The 21,277-nt window shown below is 40.5% G+C and overlaps 1 protein-coding gene across 2 annotated transcripts in view; it reads left to right on the top strand.

Moving 5' to 3' along the window:
• Positions 1 to 239: 239 nt before the first annotated feature.
• Positions 240 to 21,277, top strand: part of LOC114690765 (UDP-glucose:glycoprotein glucosyltransferase 1) — a 132,484-nt gene continuing 111,446 nt past the window's right edge. For both annotated transcript variants that reach the window (XM_028865647.2, XM_028865646.2), the window contains exons 1-4: positions 240 to 480; positions 9,210 to 9,345; positions 13,961 to 14,043; positions 16,739 to 16,869. In XM_028865647.2, coding sequence (XP_028721480.1) covers positions 405 to 480; positions 9,210 to 9,345; positions 13,961 to 14,043; positions 16,739 to 16,869 — 426 coding nt within the window. In that variant the 5' untranslated portion in view covers positions 240 to 404. The remainder of the gene's footprint in view (positions 481 to 9,209; positions 9,346 to 13,960; positions 14,044 to 16,738; positions 16,870 to 21,277) is intronic.

Genomic DNA, 21,277 nt, shown 5'->3' with positions numbered 1-21,277 from the left:
TTGAACTACCTAGCTGCCAGCACCTTCGGGCGAAGCCTTGGAGCTCGGCCACGTGCACTAGGACTCTCCCCACGATCTTAAAAACAAGAGGCTGGCGGGCTCGCTCACCCGATCGACCCACAAAGGGGAGGGGCCGGAAAGAGGGGCGAGGTTTCGGCTGGCAATATGGCGGCCGCAGGACCGCTCTGGCAAACTCCAGCCCGCACTCTATAGCCGGAAGTTGTCCTGCCTTCGCCTCTAGGAAGCGGAAGTGCAGGGGTGGCTGGCAGCTGGGTGACTGCTTTGAGAAACCGGCTTGTGAGGAGCGGCGGGAAAGGCGCGTGTCGGTTTCTCACTGGCGCAGCCTCCGCCGAGGTCGCCGCTGTCCCGCCCTGCTCCGGGCGTCGTTGCTGGCACTGGAGTGGATGGAGCGCAGCCCGGGCATGGGCAGCCGGGGGGATGCGAAAGCCGCGAGTGCCTCCGCTGCGCGGCGGGTGACAGGTACCTCGGGTGGCGTGGGGGAGGCCTCGGAACCGGGGAGAGGGGCCAGAGCGGGAGGCGGCCGTGAGTCCGAGTCACCTTGGGCTTCCTCGTCTGCCCCGACTCGGTTTCTCCTCCAGGGCTCTCTTTGCGAGCGCCTCAAGTTGTCCCAGCGGTCTGCTGTTCTGTGCGAGTGGCGGCGGTGGGCTCTCTCCAGCAGCCCTGATTCGGTTTGAAGTGTAGGAGGAGGAAGTGCCTGCCCCAAGGAGTTTAGATTAGACCAAGCCTGACCCTAAGTAGGTGGAGAGCCGGCACTTTGCATAACTCGGGAGAACCAGTCGTTTTCTTTATGGGTTTCTCTTCTCCCTAAATGAAATCGGGTGACGCATCTTGGTGGTCGTTTTCTGTGAGTGATAAGATCTCTTGGAATAAAATTGGACGATCCACTTCACTTTTAGCCTGTGACCTGCCAGCAGAAGATATGCGTGCATCTCCATTACATTATGGGCTCTTCTCGTTGCTTGACAGAACTCTCTCGTTCTGCATTTGTTGCCAGGTTGGAGAAGGAGCATGTTTTGCTTCTTCTGAGACCTGGGATCTAACACTTACCGTGCCTTGGAAACATCTGTGCACTTGCAAGCCTCTTTTAGTATAAAGTTCTTTCTTCCCTAGAGATATCTTGTACACTGGCAAACACATGAAGACATATTTTTATTTATTTGCTCCCCCTCCCCCTTTGGAGATAGGATCTCAAGTATCCCAGACTAGCTGGGCTTGCTTGAAGACATTTTGAAGAGCTAGTTAACTGTACCAAACTGGAGCCGATTGTAGCCTTTCATTTGGCTTACTTTGCTTTTGGTAAACTTAGCTGAAACTTTTCTTTTTTAAATTAAAAGTTTTATTTTATTTATTTAGTTTTTGTTCTGTGTGTGCAGGACAATTTTGTGGAGTTAGTTCTCTCCACCCACCTCTGTGTGGGTTTCAGGGATCAAACTTAGGTCACCAGGCTTGCACGACAAAAGCCTTTACCCACTGCTCTACTCACTTGCTAGAACTTCCTTCTGTGAGAGAGACAGACAGACAGACAGAGACAGAGTCGGTGTGCAATGTCATGGTGTGCATGTGGAGATCAGAGGACACTGATTGAACTCAGGTCATCAGGCTTGTGTAGCAAGGGCCTTTATTCATGGAACTATCTCCTTGGCCTAAAACTTTATGAAAGGAAGTAAACATAATTTGTATAGTAACAGGGTGTCTTAGAGCACATTTAACTAGAAGGGAATAGATGGTGCTATGGAGAAATTTCAGTTAGAATTTCTTTGCAGGGATCTGATCATCTTCATTTAGATGAACAGTAACTACTTGGAGTTGGAATCAAATTTATGTGATCCACAGCAAATGGTTATTAAGTATAAATGTGTCAAGTTTAGTTAATTTCTTCTCACTTGGGTTGGATGCTTCCTCTTATTTTTCTTTGCTACTATTGAACATGTTGAAATTCAGTCTGTAGACTTGCAGACTGCAGATTTTTCTTTTTCGTGTTTTTTTTAAAGAGTTTGTTAACTCTTTAGTTTAAAAAAGATGAAGCAAACTAAGTCTGTGGTGGTGTACTTCTGTAATCCCAGCACTTGGGAGGGAGGTAGAGGCAGTAGGATTTGGAATTCAAGGTTGTCGCCCGCTACACAGCAAGTTAGAGGCCAGCATGGGTCATAACAAGAACCTGTCTTGATAGAGAAGGAAGGAATTTGGTGATTACTTAGGAATGACTCATCATGCCTATTCTGCTTTCCAGAAAGTGAAAACATTCGACATGCATACCTGTTACTTAGAGTTTTTATATTTGACTGTGGATCAGTGAGCAAGCTTTAGTTTAAATGCTCTGGGAGCTCACAGATGGTTGATATTAGACTCGGCCCTAGAACTTGTTAGAATGCTTGCTGTCTGTCCATCATGCCGCCAGCATTGGAATCTTCATCTTTATAAGCAACATGTAAGGACCACTAGGGTTAGAATGCTAGTGGAACTTATAAAAATGAGAGCATCTTCAAACAGAGGAGTGCTTCAGTGAAGTTCTTACCTGTTTGTTTCTCTGCACAAATCTTCCCTCTGGCATCACTTAGGAGGTCAAGTGTGGGGTCAGGTTGTCAAAGCTGCTCTTTAACGTACAGCTTTCATCCTGTCCCCATCTCCAGTGGTGCTGTACTTCTCAAGGGTATATACTTTCTCTGAAGAACTATTGCAGGGTAGGTTGGAGAGAGGATGGCAGCAATTTAGATTATTTACTGTCCTGACAGGGGACCTGAGTTCTGCTCTGCACCCACAACAGACAGCTTACAACCCCCTGTGACTGTAGTTCCAGGAAATCTAATGCTCTCTGGTCTGCTTGGGCACCTGTACACACATGATGTATATAAATGCATGCAGCTCACATACATACATGTAAGTACAAATAATAAATCTTTAAAATATATTAAAAGTCATACCTCTGGGTATGTAGCCTTTCCTTTTGTCCTTCTTACAATCTTGTCTTTTCCATTTTGCTTTTTCTTGTGTGTGTTTGGGAGGTACATTTACCAGTATGTGGAGGCCTGAGGTCATGGTTGAGACTCTTCCCCAGGGGGCTGGAGAGATGGCTTAGTGGTTAAGACACTGGCTATTCTTCCAGAAGACCCATCTTTGATTTCTGGCACCCACATGATGGCTTACAACCATCTATAACTTCAGTTCTGGAGGATCTAACACCCTCTTCTGGCCTCCTCAGGCACCAGGCACAAATAGTACACATACAGGAAGGCAGGCAAAATACCAATACACATAAAAAAATAAGTCTTTAAAATAAAAATATTCTTAGAAATAAAAATGAACACATATATAAAAGAGTTTTCCTTAGTTACTCTCTACTTTATTTAATTACCTTGTTTGTTTGTTTGTTTTTCAAGATGGGGTTTCACTATGTAGCCATGACTGTCCTGGAACTCACTGTGTAGACCAATGTGGCCTTGAACTCATAGAGATCCTCCTGCCTCTGTTTCTGAGTGCTGGAATTGAGGGCATGTGCCACCACTGCCTGGCTTTATTCGATTACCTTTTAAAAAATGTTTTTGAGATACGGTCTTACTGTATATCCTTGGCTGGCCTGGAACTCACCATGTAGACCAGGCTAGCTTTGAACTTATAGATCTGTTTGCCTCGGCCTCCTGAGTGTACAACCAGGGTGACAACTGTTGTCAAGGACGAAGTGACCACTCTATTCCTTTGGGATGGGAGAGGTCCAGAGGCTGGAAGTCTGCTCTGTTGCTGCTGGCTTGGGTGTTTTATAGGGCCCCTGTGTCCTCTTTCTCCTATTGGTCCTTTTCAGATACCTGCTCCCATGCCTTCCAGCTGTTCCCCTTGAAATGTCTTCCAGAAACAAGAAGCTACCATTTTAGAAGCCTCCCTTCGCTTTCCCTGCCTATCTATCTTAATAGAAGTTCCCTTCCCCTTCAAGTGCTGTGTGCACTAGCCATGTGGTCGTGATCTTTGTAAATCATAATGACTTTTGGTGTCTCACCTCTTCTCTGTTGTTTTCTTAATCCCTTTATGAAGGAAGCCTGTTTTTATTTCATTTTTAGTGTCTGCCGGTTTCCAGGCTTCATGCTAGACATGTCCATCACAGGCAAAACTCCCTGCGTTGAGGAGCTCACATTTAGTCCTTTAAGTCACCCTAAGTATGGACCTGTGAAGTTGGTTGGGTGGATTTCTCTGGGGCCAGTTTTATTCCCTTCAGATTGACATTGTTCCTTTCAAACACTTGTCCATTAAAAACAAAAACAAATACTTTTTTTTTTTTTTGAGACAAGGTCTCTCTCTGTAACCCTGGCTGTCCTGGAACTAACTCACTGTGAAGATCATGCTGGCCTTGAACTCAGGGTCTGCCTGTCTCTGCCTTCTGAGTGCTGGGATTAAAGGCATGTGGCATGCCTGACTTAGAAAAACTCTTGAACTAAGGTTCTTGAAATAACATACTTTGCTCAGTTGTATCCTGCAGAGAATGAATCCTTACTTCTCCTAAAGCCAAAGAACCAAGGGAAATAGCACAATAGTGTAGAATATTAAAAACTGCCAAGCACAGTGGTGCACATTTAAAATCCCAGTACTCAGAAGCAGGAAGCTTCCCAGTTCCAAGCAGCCTGGGTTACGGAATAAGACATTGTCTCAGAAAACAAACCCACTAATAGAACAAAGCAAGGTTCTGCACTTTGCTACTTGATTCTCCAGCATCACTAACGTCACTGCTCCGAGCTTTCTTATTTCTAAATGGCAATGGTGACACTTCCTTCATAAAGCACATCTGTGGAATAACTACTGCTGTGCCAGGTGTCCTGCTGTGGTTAACAAAGTAGACATGGCTGCTACACTCAGAAACTTGCGTCTTTTGGGCGTTATGTAGAAGGACAGGTGACATGATATATGTAAAGCACTTGGAGCTCCATAGCCTCTTTCACAGTTCCTGGCTGTTCCCTGCATTTAGTCCTTCCCCCACCCCTTCTCTTTTCTACACGTTATACTATACCCCACCGTACATTTGATTACATGTACACATATATTTTGGTTAGGTTCTGCATTATTAGGGAGGCAATGTGGGCTTTTTTTTTTTTCTGTCTGATTGTGTGACCTTAGTTAATATTATACATCTAACTCCATCCATTTTCTTGAAAAGTTTGTGATTACGTGTAACACGAATCTTAAAGGTCTTATTAATAAAAGCAAACCCGTAGCCAGGTATTGGGGTGAACACTGAAAGATCAGAGAAACCGAACAAGCCACATCCAACCTAACCTTGTCAACAACTTCTCCGCTGATCTTGTTTCCTCAAACTGGATCCCAAATGGATCTCAGCTGAACTGCTGCTAAAAGCCTAAAAGCTTAAAAAGACCTCTAGTTCCTGTTCCTCACGCCTTATATACCTCTCTGCTTCCTGCCATCACTTCCTGGGATTAAAGGCGTGTGTCTTTCCCAAGCAAGACATGAGATCTCAAGTGCTGGGATTAAAGGTGTGTGCCACCATGCCTGGCTCTGTTTCCAGTATGGCCTTGAACTCACAGAGATCCATCCAGAATGCTACCACTGCCTAACGTCTATGTTTAATATAGTGGCTGTTTCGTTCTCTGACCCCCCAGGTAAGTTTATTGGGGTGCATAATATATAAACCACAATTACGTTTTGCTTTACAGCTGAATAATATTTGTGTTTGTGTGTGTGTGTAAAATTTTCATTTCCTTCTATTGATGGACAACTAGGTTGATTCTGATATTTTATATTGAATAAAGCAGCAGTAAATGTGGGGGCACAAATATTTCTATGCCAGGGTCTGGAGTGCTCTGGATATCTCTACCCAGGAGTGAAGTAGCTAGGTTATAAGGTAGTTATATTTTTAATTATTTTGGGAAATCTCCAAACTGATCGCCACAATGGCTATATTTATTAGCATCTTCACCAACAGTGAATAAGGGTTCTTTCTTACTACATCTTTTCCAACATTTGTTGTCAGATTTGTTGATGATAGCCATCTGACTGGGTGAGGTATTGTCTCAAAGTAGTTTTAATTTGTATTTCCCTGATGGCTAGGGATATTAAACTCTTTGAGAAATAATTATTGGTCATTTGTGTTTCTTTTTTTGAAAACCACCTATTCATTTTATTTGCCCATTTGTTGATTGGCAGTTTTATTTCCTTGCTATTTAATTTCTGTAATTCTTTGTCAATTCTGGATATTTGCCCCTTGTGTGAAGGGTGGCTGATATTTTTTTCCCCATTCTGTGGGCTGTTTGCTTTGCTGATTATTTCCTTTGTTGTATAGAAACTTGATTTTTGTCTAGTCCAATACTTGGGGTTAGTTTCTATGCTACTGGTGTCCTATTTAAAAAAAACTCTTGGCTATCCCAATATCTTGACCAGTATCCCCTTTTTTTTCCAGAAGTTTTGGGTTTTAAGTTAAGGTTGATTGATTTCAAATGGTTTTTGTATAAGGTGAAAGGTAATCTTATTTTGTCTTCTGCAGATGGAAACCCAGTTTTGCGAGCACTGTTCGTTGAATAGGCTGTCCTTTTCCCAGCATACATTTTTGTCTTTTCAGTCAAAATTTAAGTGGGCATAACTTGGTCATAACTTTGTTTCAGGTCCTCTATTCCACTGGTCTACCTGTCTAGGTGTGCCAGGACCAGCCTCTCTTTCTCAGTATAGCTCCATAGTGTAGTTTGAGATTGGGTTTGGTAACTGTGTTCTTTTCTGTTTTTGAAAAATATTTTTTTCTTTTTCTTTTTTTCTGAGACAGTTTCTCTGTGTGGCCCTGGCTGTCCTGGAACTCTCTATGTATACCAGGCTGGCCTCCAACTCAGATCTACCTGCCTCTGCCTCCTGAGTGCTGGGATTAAAGGCGTGCGCTGCCACCACTTGGCTCTATCTCCCTTAAAAAAAAAAAAAAAAAAAAAACCAAGCAAACAAAAAACCAAAAAAAACCACAAACAAGAAGCTTTCACCCCTACGTGCAAAAAGTACAGAAAATGGAAATCAAAATACACAAGCAAAAGACCAATAAGACAAAAAATATTGGGGTTGGACATTTAGCTCAGTGGTAGAGCACTTCCTAGCAAGGCCGTGAGTTTGTCCTCAGCTCAAAAAAAAAAAAAAAAAAAAAAAAAACCCAAAACCAAAAAATATCCAAATATAGCAACTTGACAAAAGGTCTATAAAAACATTCTTGAGTTTGTTTTGAGTTCACTTTACTGCTGGGCATGGGGTTTACCCTGAGGTGATCTATATACCCAGGTAGACTCAAGGTTTCATTTTTGCAGGTGGGTGTCAGTTGCAGATAGCTCCTTGGTTAGGGATGAGAGTCTGTATCCACTTCCCTCTCTCAGTGCTGGGACACAGTTTGGCTTGAACCTGTGCAGGCCATGTGTGTACTGCCATTGTCTCTGAATTCCTATGTGCATTAGTCCTTTTGTGTCTACACAAACAGTATCCTACTGAGGATACTGTTTTCTTGGAGTCAGTCATTACCTCTAGCTCTTAGAATCTTTCTGCCTAGCTCCCTGAGCTCTGAGGAGAGGATTTGATGAAGACAGGACTGAGTGCTTTATTTACTCATGGAATGTTCAAGTTTTTGTTTGTTGTTTTGTGTATTTGTAGAGAAGTTGGCAGTGCTTAAACTTAACACGATTCTTAAAGATACTTTTCTATTTCTATTTATTTTGCTTCAATTATTTTTCAATCCTTATGCATTGTGTAAGGTAGGCTTTTAACATAAATGATATCAGTAAAAAAGTAGATCCTGTTAGACTCACTCAATATCTTTTGTGTCCATCTCATTAGTAGGTTTTTATAACCAATATCAAGGAATGGGTGTGACCAGGATGGGCCTGCCAGAGCCTTACATTTAGAAGCACAGAATGTGTAGTACTTCCCATCTTCTCATCCTTATGTGTCCCATCCAAAGTTAGATGCTATTTCTTTTTTTTTTCAATTTAGAAGAGATCTCATCTTGCCTATCTCATGTTGCCCAGGCTAGTCTTAAACTCTAATCCTAATCTCACCCCAGCTTCCTGAGTAGTTAAGATTAGAGTCTTGAGTCACCTGGCCTGGCTTTTGCTTTTCTTTTTGTGGCCCTGTTGTGGAATGGGCATTGTGCTGTGCTAGGCAAGTGTTCTAGACTGAGGATGCTGATCTCTCGATAGCTTGGGGGAGGGTGAGTGTGTCTGATTAAGGAAGTTCTGTTGGTAGGTTTCTAGCATGAAAACCGAGGTCAATCAGTAACTGGCGATGTTTTCTGCAGTGGTCTGGATGCTGTCTCTGAGAATGTCAGTTTGCTTGGAGAGGCTGCTGATGGGAGCTAGGAGGCTATGCTGTTACCTAGGAACTTGGATTCCCTACTTTGTAGGTGGGAGCAGATGGCATGAGACACTACTGAAGTCTTTGCCCATTGCCGATCCAGTCTTTGAGTTTGTTACATTTGAAACTCACTACATTATTTCCTAGAGCTAACAAAATGTAGAGCCGTAAACTGGGTGGCTCCTGACAGCCGACTTCATTGTCTTCCAGTTTTTAGGCTGCAAGTTCTCAGGTGAGGTGTGGCAGCACCATATTCCCTCCAAAACTACAAGGGGGTGGGGACTTTTGCTTGCCTATTTCAGTCTCTAGTAGCATCAGACCCCCAGACACTCCTCGACTTGCTGTATAGTTCCAGTGTTTACTTTTCTCTTCACAGGTACTCTGGGTCTGTCCACCCCTCTCTGTTTCTTAACACTAGTGATACTGGATTACTGTACTAATGACTGTCCTGATAACCAAAGTTTTGTCACCTTGTAAAGACTCTATCTCCAAGTCAGTCTGATGTAGAGGGGTTATGACTACAACATTACTGCCCCCCCCCCTTTATTTTGTAGATTAGGATTCTGCCTATAGCACTACTAGTCATTCATACTTCATCTGTCTTAGCTTTGTTTTTCCTCATACTTTATGAAGTTGCATGCAGCCTGCTCTGTGACCTCTGTGTAGTAATGGCACCCCATAGGAAAGATTGTAGTCAACTTTAACTCGCTAGCTTTCCTTGTCCCAGGTACTCAGCACAGTTTTTGTGCCATCAAGGTGTTGAGGCTGTTGGTTGCATTTTGTTTCTGTACCTGCACTGTTACTTTGTGTCCTAAGTATTAATGTTGTGTTTTTGCTTCCTTGTGAAATTTTAACATTGCCTTTTGCTTTTCCCTTTGTAGGGCTCTGTTACAACATGGGACTTGTGATTGCGCTGGCTTCACTGTGCCTGTTTTCCTTAGCAGAGGCCAATTCAAAAGCCATTACAACCTCTCTTACCACAAAGTGGTTTTCTGCTCCACTGCTGTTGGAAGCCAGGTAAGGGGGTATTCTCTTCTGTATAATGGAATAGTATAAACTTAGGGTGGTCTGGTAGGAAATGAATACTCAGTAGTGAGCTTACACTTTTCATTTGCGTGGTAAGTGTCCCTTACAACACCCACTGTGCTCTGTACGGTGTAAGGGTTCCGAGGATGCAGACTCTGCCTGCCAGCTGCACAGGCAGGTTTAGGAACATTGCTCATAAGAACAGGACCCTAGGGTAAGAGAATGGGGGGTGGAGGAGGAAGGAGCTGAAGAAGTTACAAGTCTACTTGTTTTAAGGTAGTCCTGTTCTATATTGTAGTCTCCCAAATCTGAGTACTTCCTTAAATTTGGAGGTTATTACTATTATTGTTTTTACTTACTTTTGTAGTAAGTCAGATCTTACTAATTTGTATCAATGTATATACACATTTAAAGTTTTTTTTTTTGTACCATATAATATTTCCTTGTGTAACTATATTGGTCCTTGGCACTACATAAACTCATAGGGTGAGGAGCACAGGCCTTTAATCCCAGCATTTGAGAGGTTGAGGCAGGCATATCAGGAGTTCAAGATCATCCTTTAGTATATAGAGAATTCAAAACTACCCTGGGATACATGAGACTGTGATAAAAAAGAGTTATCTTAAAGCTGGGAATGGTGACATACCTGTAGCACCAGCTGCCCAGGTGAAGGATGGGAAGTTTAAGGCCACCTGGGGATGTTATCCAGACACTATCTGAAAACATCATCATTATCCAGCAGTAACAGCAATAAAAGATGGGGAGTATAACTTAGCGGTAGTATGCTTGCTTGCCTGCCAACTGTGAAGCCCTAGGTTCAATCCTTAATGCTGCCCCTCCCCTCCAGAAATAATTATAGCCAAGCATGATGGTATACCTGTAAATCCAGTATATGGAGGGGTTAAGGTAGGAGAACTGCGTGTTTGAGGCCAGACTGGGCTACATAGCGATTCTTCGTCACAAACAAACAATCAGGCCGTACTTTAATCATAAAATAATTAAGCCTTAAATTGATAAAAATGTACTAAATGGTTTTTTGGTAATCCATGTTTTTTTTTTTTTTTTTTTGTTGTTGTTGTTTTTAAAGACAGGGTCTCATGGATCCTGAACTTGCCTCAAACTTGCTGTGTAGCCAAGGATGACCTTAAACTTCTGACCTTGCTTCTACATACTCAGTGTTGGGATTAGAGCCATGTGCTGTCATGCCTGGCTAATGTAATACTGGGGATAATGAACCAAGGATTTCATGCATGCTAGGCAAGCACTTTTTTTTTTTTTTTTTTTTTTTTGGTTTTTCAAGACAGGGTTTCTCTTTGTAGTTTTGGAGCCTGTCCTGGAACTTGCTCTGTAGCCCAGGCTGGCCTCAAACTCACAGAGATCCTCCTGGCTCTGCCTTCCGAGCACTGGGATTAAAGGTGTGCGCCCCTGCCTTCCAGTTTAGGCAAGCACTCTTAACATTAGAGCTATATCTTCAACCCCTAGAAGACTTTTGTGGTACATAGCCATGATGGAGTTGAGAAAGCATGTTTAATACTATCAGCTCTAATTCCTCAATTTTTGTCCAGTTTCTTTGACCATAGTTGAGTGTATAGGCTTTGATGTTTGCATCATCAACTTCCCCATCACAGACACCTCCCCATTTCATGGTGTTTCTGGCAATTTGCCATTTTGAGTTGTTACTTGTAGGCCTCTTCTCCAGTAGGTGTGTGCAGACAGGTAGTCGAGGTAATGGGCCTTGTAGGCACCTCCAAAAGAAGCCTTGTGTATTTGTACCACTCTGCAGTTACCTCCAGAGCAGTGGTTCTCCACCTGTGGATTGAACCCCTCTTCCTGCCTTCGAATGACCCTTTCACAGACCATTGGAAAATATTTACATTACCATTCATAACAGTAACAAAATGGTAGCAATGAAAATAACTTTGTGGTTGAGGTCACCACATCATGAGGAACTGTATGAAAGGGTCGCAGCATTAGTAAGATTGAGAACCACTGTTCTGGAGCTAGCTGAGGTCACCATTCTTCCTTCATGTCTATGATGATGGATTTCGACACTGTCTCTGTGGATGAGGGCGAAGAGCTCTGTGTACCATGTAGCTGTTACAGACCTTGTTTTTCTTGCTTCTAGTCCTAAGGGACTAAAAACATTCCTGTGTATATTTTTAGATTGTGCCTGATGATTATGAAGGGATTTTTAGCTCTGTGATTGCTCATGAAGTGATATGTATATATATCCATATATCTCTATGTATACTATATCTGTATCTATATATATACCTAAATATTTATATATTTAACTGAAGTAAAACTCTTGAATGTTTTAAGCAGCTATAGTTACTAATAGAAATAGATATTAAAATAGCTAAGGGATGTAGAATGAGTTATAAATCAAATCTACTTGAATTTATATTGACTTCTAGTCTAAGGAAAAAGATTACTACCAGATTTACAGATTCTGGAAGAAAATCAGGTTGCTTGTAGGAACATACACTCTTTCTCTGTGTGTATGAGATACACACACACACACACACACACACACACACACAGTCTTGCTATGTAGAGACTAAGCTAACCTCAAACTTGTGATCCTCCTGCCTCTGCCTCTCAGTAATAATTATTGGCATTATAGGCATGAGTCACCAAGCCTAGTTAGCACCCTTTTTCATAGATGAAAAACTTTAACAAGTTCTTAGCAGCTTCCCCATTTGGAAAGTGGCTGTAATCGAGGGTGCTATGAGGACTTATACTTGAGTGACTATGCCAAGTGCATTGTCAGAGAACAGAGTCCTTAAGCATTCCTTCCTTCCTTGTCTAGTCCTGTGTGAGACTTAGCTGATCTCCACAGTAACAGCGGAAATGTGGAATATGGTTGCTACATTTGTTTGTTTTCTGTAGATGAACAACTTTGTACTATGACATTTTAAAAGTATTTACCAATAAAGAAATGGTTCTTCTGTGCACATGACTCATTTTAACAATGTTTGGGGTTGGATGTGGCTCTGTAAGTAGGTGCTTCTCTAGATTGTTGGAGGCCCTAAGTTACACACCCAGTATCAAAGAGCAAAAAAGCCAGTGTGAGTGCAGTAACTAGTACTGTCCTCTTCCCCAACTGAAATGTCTTATAGCAAATCCACAGATATTTTTAATCACTGGCATAGGAATACAAAGCTAAAAAGCAAAGTTAATTATACTACACAAAAGATAGCATTATTCCTTGTAATAATGTCTCTATTATTCTCTTTTCTGCTGGATTATTTCAATGGATTTAGTTGTTTTCTTAAGACCACAATCTTAGATCTCTGAAATAGGATAAAAAATATGTTTCAAGAAAATTGTTTTTGATTATATGAAAAGCATATTTAGCCCGAGTGAGTCTTTGTTTTAGTCTACCACTGGTGAGTAAATCATCCTCCCCTTAGTTCATGAATTGGTGTTCATTTGCATAGCATGACATCTCAGTACCTGTTTTCTTAGAGTGTAAGCTATTCTAAGGTGAGTCTAGTGTTTATGTCAGTTGCTAGACAGCCTAGAAAAAGAAGACTCCTGGAGGCACCAAATCTGACACATTAATAATAGTGGGAACGTTTTGAAGCCTATTTCTGGAGAAGCTGCGCATTACCAGGAATTGTGCCTTATTTTCCCATATTTCTGGGTTTAACTGTGAAGTAGAGGGAGAGTTGCACACCGCAGTGTTGGCACATAACGGGTAAGTCTTCCTTTGGCTCGGTAAGCTGAGGTCTAGATCTGTAGTTTGCTTTAAGACAGTGAGCGATAACCACCTCATTAGCACTGGGCTTCCAGTGACAGTCACCAGTTTACAGGAATCATTCATGTGCACATTAAATGCATTTTATTTCAGGAGCTTTAGACTTGAGTGAAAGGAAATTCAGAAAGACCATTGTTTTAGGATAATAGTGTAAAGCTAAAAGAGATGATAATTCTTAGGTTTGATTTTGTTAGATGTGTACTAATTTGAGCAAAAAAAAATTGGTGATCTTGAAAATTTGATTTTTTAGACATTAAAAGATATGCCTTTATTCTTCAAGAAATTTTTTAGGGTTCATGTTTACTGTGGGAGAACCTTAGGCTAAACATATTTGCTCTTTGTAAGATCTTTCAGAACGGATGTGGACAGAACTATTGCTAGAATGGCCGGTTCCTCCTGCTTTCACTGCTGATGAGTTCTGCTAATGGGCTTCATAAGTCATTGTATATTAGGGTTCCCTATTATAACATCTTTATTGTTCTAGGTTTCTTAAGAAATAGCTACCGAGTGAACAAGTTATTAAGCTGTTATTAATAGCTAATATGAAATAATGAAGGTTATTTTCATTAAGAAAATACACATTATACATAAAGATAAATAATATACATATACATATATATGTATGAAATAATGAAGGTTATTTTCATTAAGAAAATACACATTATACATAAAGATAAATAATATATATGTATACATATATATGTTTGTGTATATATGTATATATATTAAAAGCCAAACTGCAGACATTTGGGAATGTAAATTCCCTTTTATTCTTTCTAGTAATATAGCTTGTGATGGAAGATTTTATTGTCTCATTGCTGATATCTCCCACTTTTCTCCCAGTGAGTTCTTAGCAGAAGACAGTCAAGAGAAATTTTGGAGTTTTGTAGAAGCCAGTCAAAATATTGGATCATCAGATCATCACGGTAAAATTGAAGCAAATATTTGTTTGACTCTGTGGTCTGGGAAAATGTTAGAAAAAAATGGTCTCCTTTGTATAGTATATGTAACATGACAGTTAATGGAAAATATTATTTTCTTTAATGACTAGAGTTGTCATGGTAGGGGCCGATTGAAAACAGTGCGTGGGAAGCTATGCTATGCCACTGAGCTATTCCCCAACCCCTACTGACTTAAACCAATACATTTTTATTTTCCTTTTCAAGAAATGAGGTCTTACTTTGTGACCAGGCTGGTTACACAGTCCTGTTGCTTCAACCTCTTGAATACTTGGGGCTGTTGGCAGCAGACACCACAAATCATTATTTTTGTGTGTGTGCAGTTTGTGACTTTGACTGCAAATAATGCCTTTCTTCCCATTGCTTTTGCTCGGTTGTGCTCTTTTATTAATGTGCTTTGGGACTACTTAGTGGAAGTACCTTTTATTTTAGGTCATTTAGTATTAACTTTACGTGTTTCATTGATTCTCTCTTCCTTTTGTTATGAGCTAGTTACACAGCTCATCTATTTGTATTAAGCATGTTATCATTAAATTAGTGCCACCTAGTATGTTTTCCATTATGCCTGCTGGCCACTGAATACTTGAGTGTCAAGATGTCAAGTTAAGATGTATATTGTATTGCTCAGTTTTAGTTTATGGATGGTGTGCTTTCTTGAACATTTTCTAACAGAAGATGTTATATAGGTTGTAGACATTGCTAGTCAAAGGTGCTAATAGAGGAGTGTAGTGATAGCCATCTATCCAGTGATGTTCTGGTCAGGGATGAAGCGCATACATGAGAGTGGTGCCAGAAGATGCCGCCCGTGACCTTGGTCGTCCTCATTTGTGGAAGTGTACTTCCTTGATTACACAGTGACAGAGCATCTGTAAGTTGTCGTCACTGTGTAAGTTAGAGTGAACTAGAATTGTGTATGACAGATTATTTCACAGAGCTGGAGACATGGCTCAGTGCTTAAGAGTGTGTATGCTTTTCAGATGACCTGAGTTCAGTTCCCAGCTCCCATATCCAGCAGTTCACGACTGCCTCTAACTCTAGCTCCAAGGGAATCTGATGCCTCTGGCTCTGAGGGCAGTCATGTGTATGTACCAACACACAGACAAACACATAATAAAAATAATACATCTTAAATAATTTTATGATTTCATGTAATAAATTTATCAATATGGTTTTAAAATAAAACCTTAGGTCTTAACATTTAAAATGAAATTTCAATATAAATGATACATATTCTTGGTTAATGTTACAGGGATGTGAATTATTAGAAGTGATTATAAAAGTATGTCAAATATTTTATTATTCATAGTTCTGCCATCTAAAGATTGGCATTATTAATTTCTGGGACCATTTTGAGGTATTTCTTCCTGTTTTCTTTTTCCATGTAAGATGATGCTAATGTGATATGGAACCTTTTATATTCTGTTTTTAAAAGTATAAATATTGGGACTAGGGAAATAACTCAGAGGATAAAGCACACAATGTCTTAGTGGGAGGGCCAGCATTAGATCCCAGACCACATAAAAGCCAGGCAGATGTGATAGCCACTGTCAGCTTAGCACTCAGGAGCCAGAGAGAGGGGATACCTGGGTCAGGCTGGCTGTAGATTAGCTGCAATTGGCAGGCTCTGGGCTCAGTGAGAGAGCTTGCCTCAACAAGAGATTGAGATAAAGGAAGACGCTTGGTATCCATGTAGTCTTGTTCATGTCCACTTGACACAAGTGTGTTCACACATATACATGAGTATACACCACACACACACACACACACACACACACACACACACACACACCCCAAAGTTAATATTTTTCCTATTGAAGATTTTATTTTTTGAATGACTCATATAACTCATGCTGTAGTCAAAGCTAAATAAAAGGTTGGATGCTCTTCCTTGTCTCTATTTCTTGTATTTTTTTTTTTTTTTTGCTTGCTTTTAAAAGCCATTTAACATTTATTCCGTAGTGGGTTTTTTGACCACACACACACACACACACACACACACACACACACACACACACACACATATTTATATCACAGTCTTTGGCAAAAATGACTGCTATGTTTTGTAATTTTGCTTTTCATTTATTAGAGGATTTATTCATACTAGTACACAGATGTCTTTTCCTTCTAAATAACTTTGCCTAGCTTTTTTGTTTAAATTCTTCTCAACTTTTATGATACTATCAATGTTCTTCAATATCTGTTGTACTCCTTAGTGTTTTATTTAGTTATTTGAGTAGAGAGCACAATCTAGGTTCTGAGAGTACAAAGATACAAATCATTGCCTCTTTCTATGGGTGTCCAAAGTCAGTAAATAAGTACTTTAGTAAATGATGTGCCAGACAAATATTCTTGGACCCAAGCAGTGATATAATCGGTCTGTGGAAGCATAGAATAGAGAGGAAGTCTACTTTCCTAAGTGACTGATTTCATAGCTGAATTCTTCCAGGAGTAAGTCATCCTGGCAAGTAGGAAAGTAGCAGTCCAGGCAAGCAGGGTAGTGAGGGGAGGGAAAGAAGTGTCCATCTGTATTGTGGACCTCAGGTAATTTTAGTCACTTGAGATGAAGCAGTTTGGCATCTGTGTTTGTTCTGTGCTTTATAAACTGTCTTGTTTGGTTTTCTGCAGTCCTGCAATTGTTCTGGTTAATGTGCTTTTTTGACAGATAATGATCATTCCTATTATGATGCGATATTGGAAGCTGCATTTCAGTTTCTGTCTCCTTTGCAGCAGAATTTGTTGAAATTTTGTCTCTCTCTTCGTTCCTACTCGGCCTCAATTCAAGCCTTCCAACAGGTAACAAGACATCATTGTATCTAGAAGACAGCGTTTTGTAGGGGGTGTGACATGGTGATTCAGTTGATTGTAGTTCTCTTGGGATTGACTCGCAGTTACCACTTTCTTCATCTGACATTTTCTGGGATTTATGATTTATTTTTAAATAATGAACAAAACCGATGTTTTTCAATCATTAAAGTCTTTAAATTGCAGGTGTTTCCCTCTGTCTCTGGTTTTGGAGATGGAACACAGGACCTTGGACATGCTAGGCAAATAAGTAAATCCGACTACTGAGTACCTCTCCTTACCAGTCACAGATATATATAACTTTTCATTTTTCTTGCACCGGGGTTGGACTTGGAGGTGGAAATTTTTAAGGAATGGTGTACATTTACTTTCATGTGAGAAATGAAAAGAATATTGTCACAGGAAAAGTGACAGCCAGATGCTATTATGCAGCACAGTCTGGAAGATGTACTCTTGCTAAACCAGTGAACCTGAATCTGATCACAACCTTTGGATCTAAAAGCAGGAGACACAAGAAACAGGAAGTGTCAGGCAACACCAAGGGAATGTTTAGAGATGCATTTTAGTAAAGTGATCTGGGATCTTCTGTGGATAAATGAAAAGGAAAAAGAAAAAGAGGAGCATAGCAACATCAAGAAGCTTTCAGAATGTCAATGCAGGGGTCTGGTTTGGATTTTGAAAGGGGAACACAAGAGAGAATCAGATGTGTATATATCAATTAGACATTTGTATGAAAGAAATATTAATTTAAAAACCATCCTGTACTATAAAACAGCAGATACAGAAAACCACCCACAACAGATGATTCATACATACGATAGGTTACTGTGAAGTGAGCACCTTTGTAACCTTCACCAGGCTAAGAAGCGATTTTCACTTACTGTCTTTGAAGTCCTCCATGTGCTCTCTGTCATAGCCACAGTTTGTCCTCCCAAAGAAGCCATGCTGCCACTTCTTGTCTGAATCACCCCTGTAGTTTTGTTTTTAAATTATTTTATTGCCCAAGAATGCATCTACACCCGATAGAGTTTAAATTTTGTCCTGTGTTAGAAAATTTTAAAATTTTCGAGAGGGTCTCTTGATTGTTTTTGTTGTTATTTGGTTTGTTTTTTTTTTTTTTTTTTTTTTTTTTTGGTTTTTCGAGACAGGGTTTCTCTGTGTAGTTTTGCGCCTTTCCTGGGACTCACTTGGTAGCCCAGGCTGGCCACGAACTCACAGAGATCCGCCTGGCTCTGCTCCCGAGTGCTGGGATTAAAGGCGTGCGCCACCACCGCCCGGCTTGGTTTGTTTTTTTGAAATAGTTTATTCTTTGTAGCACAGGCTACCTTTGAATTCTCAATCCTCTTCCAGCCTCCCAAGTGTTGGGATTGATTATAGGTGTTATTGCTAACCCAGCTCCTCTTTTCTTTTCCTGGTGTATCCCATGGACTGCATCATACTTCTCATGCGCTCAGTTTTGTTATCACACATTTATGTGCAGACTAGCTTATTCCTCTATCTCCTGTTTCCTATAACCAGGTAGCTGGGTCTAGAGGCTCAATCAAAATTCCATTGCTTTCCTTAGACATGTCTATAGGTAATGTTCTAGTCACTCATCAGGACTGAAATGTCTGTTTGCTTTTCTTTTTCTCTTTTCCTCCTTTCCTCAGACTCTCCCTTCCTCCTTTCCTTTCTTCTTCCTTCCCCTCTGTTTCTTTCTAATTCCTAAATTTTTTATTTAAACATTTTTCATATAATTGATCATATTCTCTTTCCACTCTCCCAGTTCCTCCCAGATCCCCCAAGTTCCCTACCCACCCAACTTCACGTTCTCTCTCTCAAGAAAGAAACAATAACAAAAGAAAACAACAAACCACCCACTGCACAAAAAAATAGAAAATCAAAACAAACTGTAAAAGAGAATCAGTTATGACATAATAATAAAACAAACAACAAAACCCATGGAGTTTATTTTGTGTTGGCCAACTACTCCTGGGCATGGGACCTGCTCTGGAATATGGAAATATACCCAGTGATACCCCACTGGAGAAAGATGATTATTCCATTCCCAGCAGATATCACTTGCAAATAGATTCTTGGTTAGGGTGGGACTTTGTGTACACATCCTTTCTTAGTGCTGGGATTTCGTCTGCTTTGAACTTGTGCAGGTCTTGTGCATGATGTTACAGTCTCTGGGTTCTTATGCTTATCAATCTGGAAGACCCTGTTTCCATGGTGTTATCCACCACCTCTGCCTCTTCTTCCACATAGATCCTTGAGCCTTGAGGGGAGGGCTTTGATAAAGACACACCATTTAGAGCTGAGTGCTCCGAAGTCTCTCACTCTGCACGTTGTCCAGTTGTGGATCTCGTTGTTAGTTATCATCAACTGCAAGAAGAAGCTTCTGATAAGGATTGAGTGAGTGATACTCTGCTCTATGGTTATAGCAATATGTCATGAGGAGTAATTTTATTGCTATGTTCCTTTAGTGGAATAATAGTATGTTTTCTCCTAGGCCCATGACCTTCCTATCTAGTCTCAGGTTCTGGCCACTTTAGCATTGTCTTATATGGGTTCCATCTCATCAAGTGGACCTTTAATCCAATCAAAAAGTGGTTGGTTAATCCATAACACTTTTCACTATTATATCAGTATATTTTGTGGCCAGGTCTTTGTTGGAAATTGCAGGGTTTGTAGCTTGGTGAATTGATGATTTATTTTCACCTCCAGTAGCATGTAAAGTACCTTCATAAGGGTGAAGCTCCTAGTTCAGTTTCTTCCTGTTTGATGACTTAAGTAAGTTGTGTCTTCAGCAGTAGGGCCTTACCATCAGGTTATGGAGAGTAACCAATAAACCTTGGTGTGATGTTGGGTCGGGGGGGGGGGGGGTGTCTATGGCACCCCTTTGGCCAACAACTCAGTAAGATGTAACTCATTCCTAGCACTGGAGGTTCAGCTTGGTGGCATAAGATGTCTAGTTGGCGCATTATCTCCCTCATTATATGGTGACTTCACTTACATTTCTTTCATATATATTTTAGGAAGTTTCTACAATGGTGGGTTTCCATATGGCTTTACAAAAGACCTTTAGTGTTAGTTGTCCTCCCTGTTTTTCCTCCTTTATCCTGCCTTCCATTCCTCTCCTCATTTAATCCTCCTATTCTGGTTTCCCTTTATAACTCTATATTCTATTTCCTCTTCCTTAGAAGATCTGCATCTCCCTGCTGGTCCCTCAGTAGTTACCTCATTTCTGTGGTTATTAGGATTGAAACATACATACCTAAAGCTTGAAAGCTAATGTTCACATAAAAGAGAAAACCTGCAGTATTTGTCCTTTGGGGCTGGGTTACCTCACTCAGGATGATTGCTTCTAGCTCTATCCATTTACCTGTGAATTTCATAATTGGATTTTTCTTGACAGCTGAATGATATTCTGTTGTGTAAATGTACTACATTTTCATTATCCAGTGATCAGTTGGTGGACTGTTTTTAATTTCTGGCTATTATGAATAGAGCAGCAATGAACATGCATGAGCATATTTATCTCTTAGTAGAATGTAGAGTCCTTTGGGTATATTCCCAAGTGGTATAGCTTGATTTTGAGGTGGTTTTCCAGCTTCCTGTGGAACTGCCACACTGATTTCCATAGTGGCTGTACCAAGTTGCACTTCTACCAGTAAAGGATGAGTGTTCCCTTTATCTGCACCTTCACTAGCATGTGCTGTCATTTGTTTTATTGATTATGACCATTCTGACCATAACCTCAGAGAAGATTTTATTTGTATTTCCCTGATGACTAAGGATGTTGAACATTATTTTAGAGTTTCTCAGCATACGTGTTTCAACTTTTGTCAACTGCTTAGTTCCATATCCCCCTTTTTTGTTTTTGTTTTTGTTTTTTCGAGACAGGGTCTCATTATGTATCTCTGGCTGTCCTGGAACTCACTGTGTAGACTAGCCAACTTTGAACTCACAGAAATCCATCTGCCTCTGCCTCCTGAGTGATAGGATTAAAGGTGTGCACCACTTTGCTGGCTTTGTATCCTATTATTGAATTGGATTATTGTTTTCTTGATGTTCAGTTTTTCTAGATCTTTATACATTCTAGATACTACCCTCTATCAGATATGAACTTGGTAAAGATTTTTTTTTCCCCCATTCTATAGGCTGCCACTTTGCTCTCATTTGAAGGTGTCCCTTGTCAGTGCCTTAAAGTTTTTACTAACAAGTCTGTCACTGCTTGGTTAGAGTTACCCCAAGATATGTGGCTTTTTCTTTTTTTCTTTTCTTTTTTTTTTTTGGTGAGGCAATAGTGAATGGTACTGTTGCCCTGATGTCTTTCTCAGTACTTTTGTCTATAGGAAGGCTAGTGATTTTTGTGTGTTCATTTTTATGTCTTGCTATTTTGCTGAAGGTGTTT

The sequence above is a fragment of the Peromyscus leucopus genome, chromosome 16_21 (assembly GCF_004664715.2).
Source record: "Peromyscus leucopus breed LL Stock chromosome 16_21, UCI_PerLeu_2.1, whole genome shotgun sequence".
NCBI lineage: Eukaryota > Metazoa > Chordata > Mammalia > Rodentia > Cricetidae > Peromyscus > Peromyscus leucopus.
The sequence above is the reverse complement of the archived record's forward strand: the minus strand, read 5'-3'. Positions and strand labels throughout refer to the sequence as shown.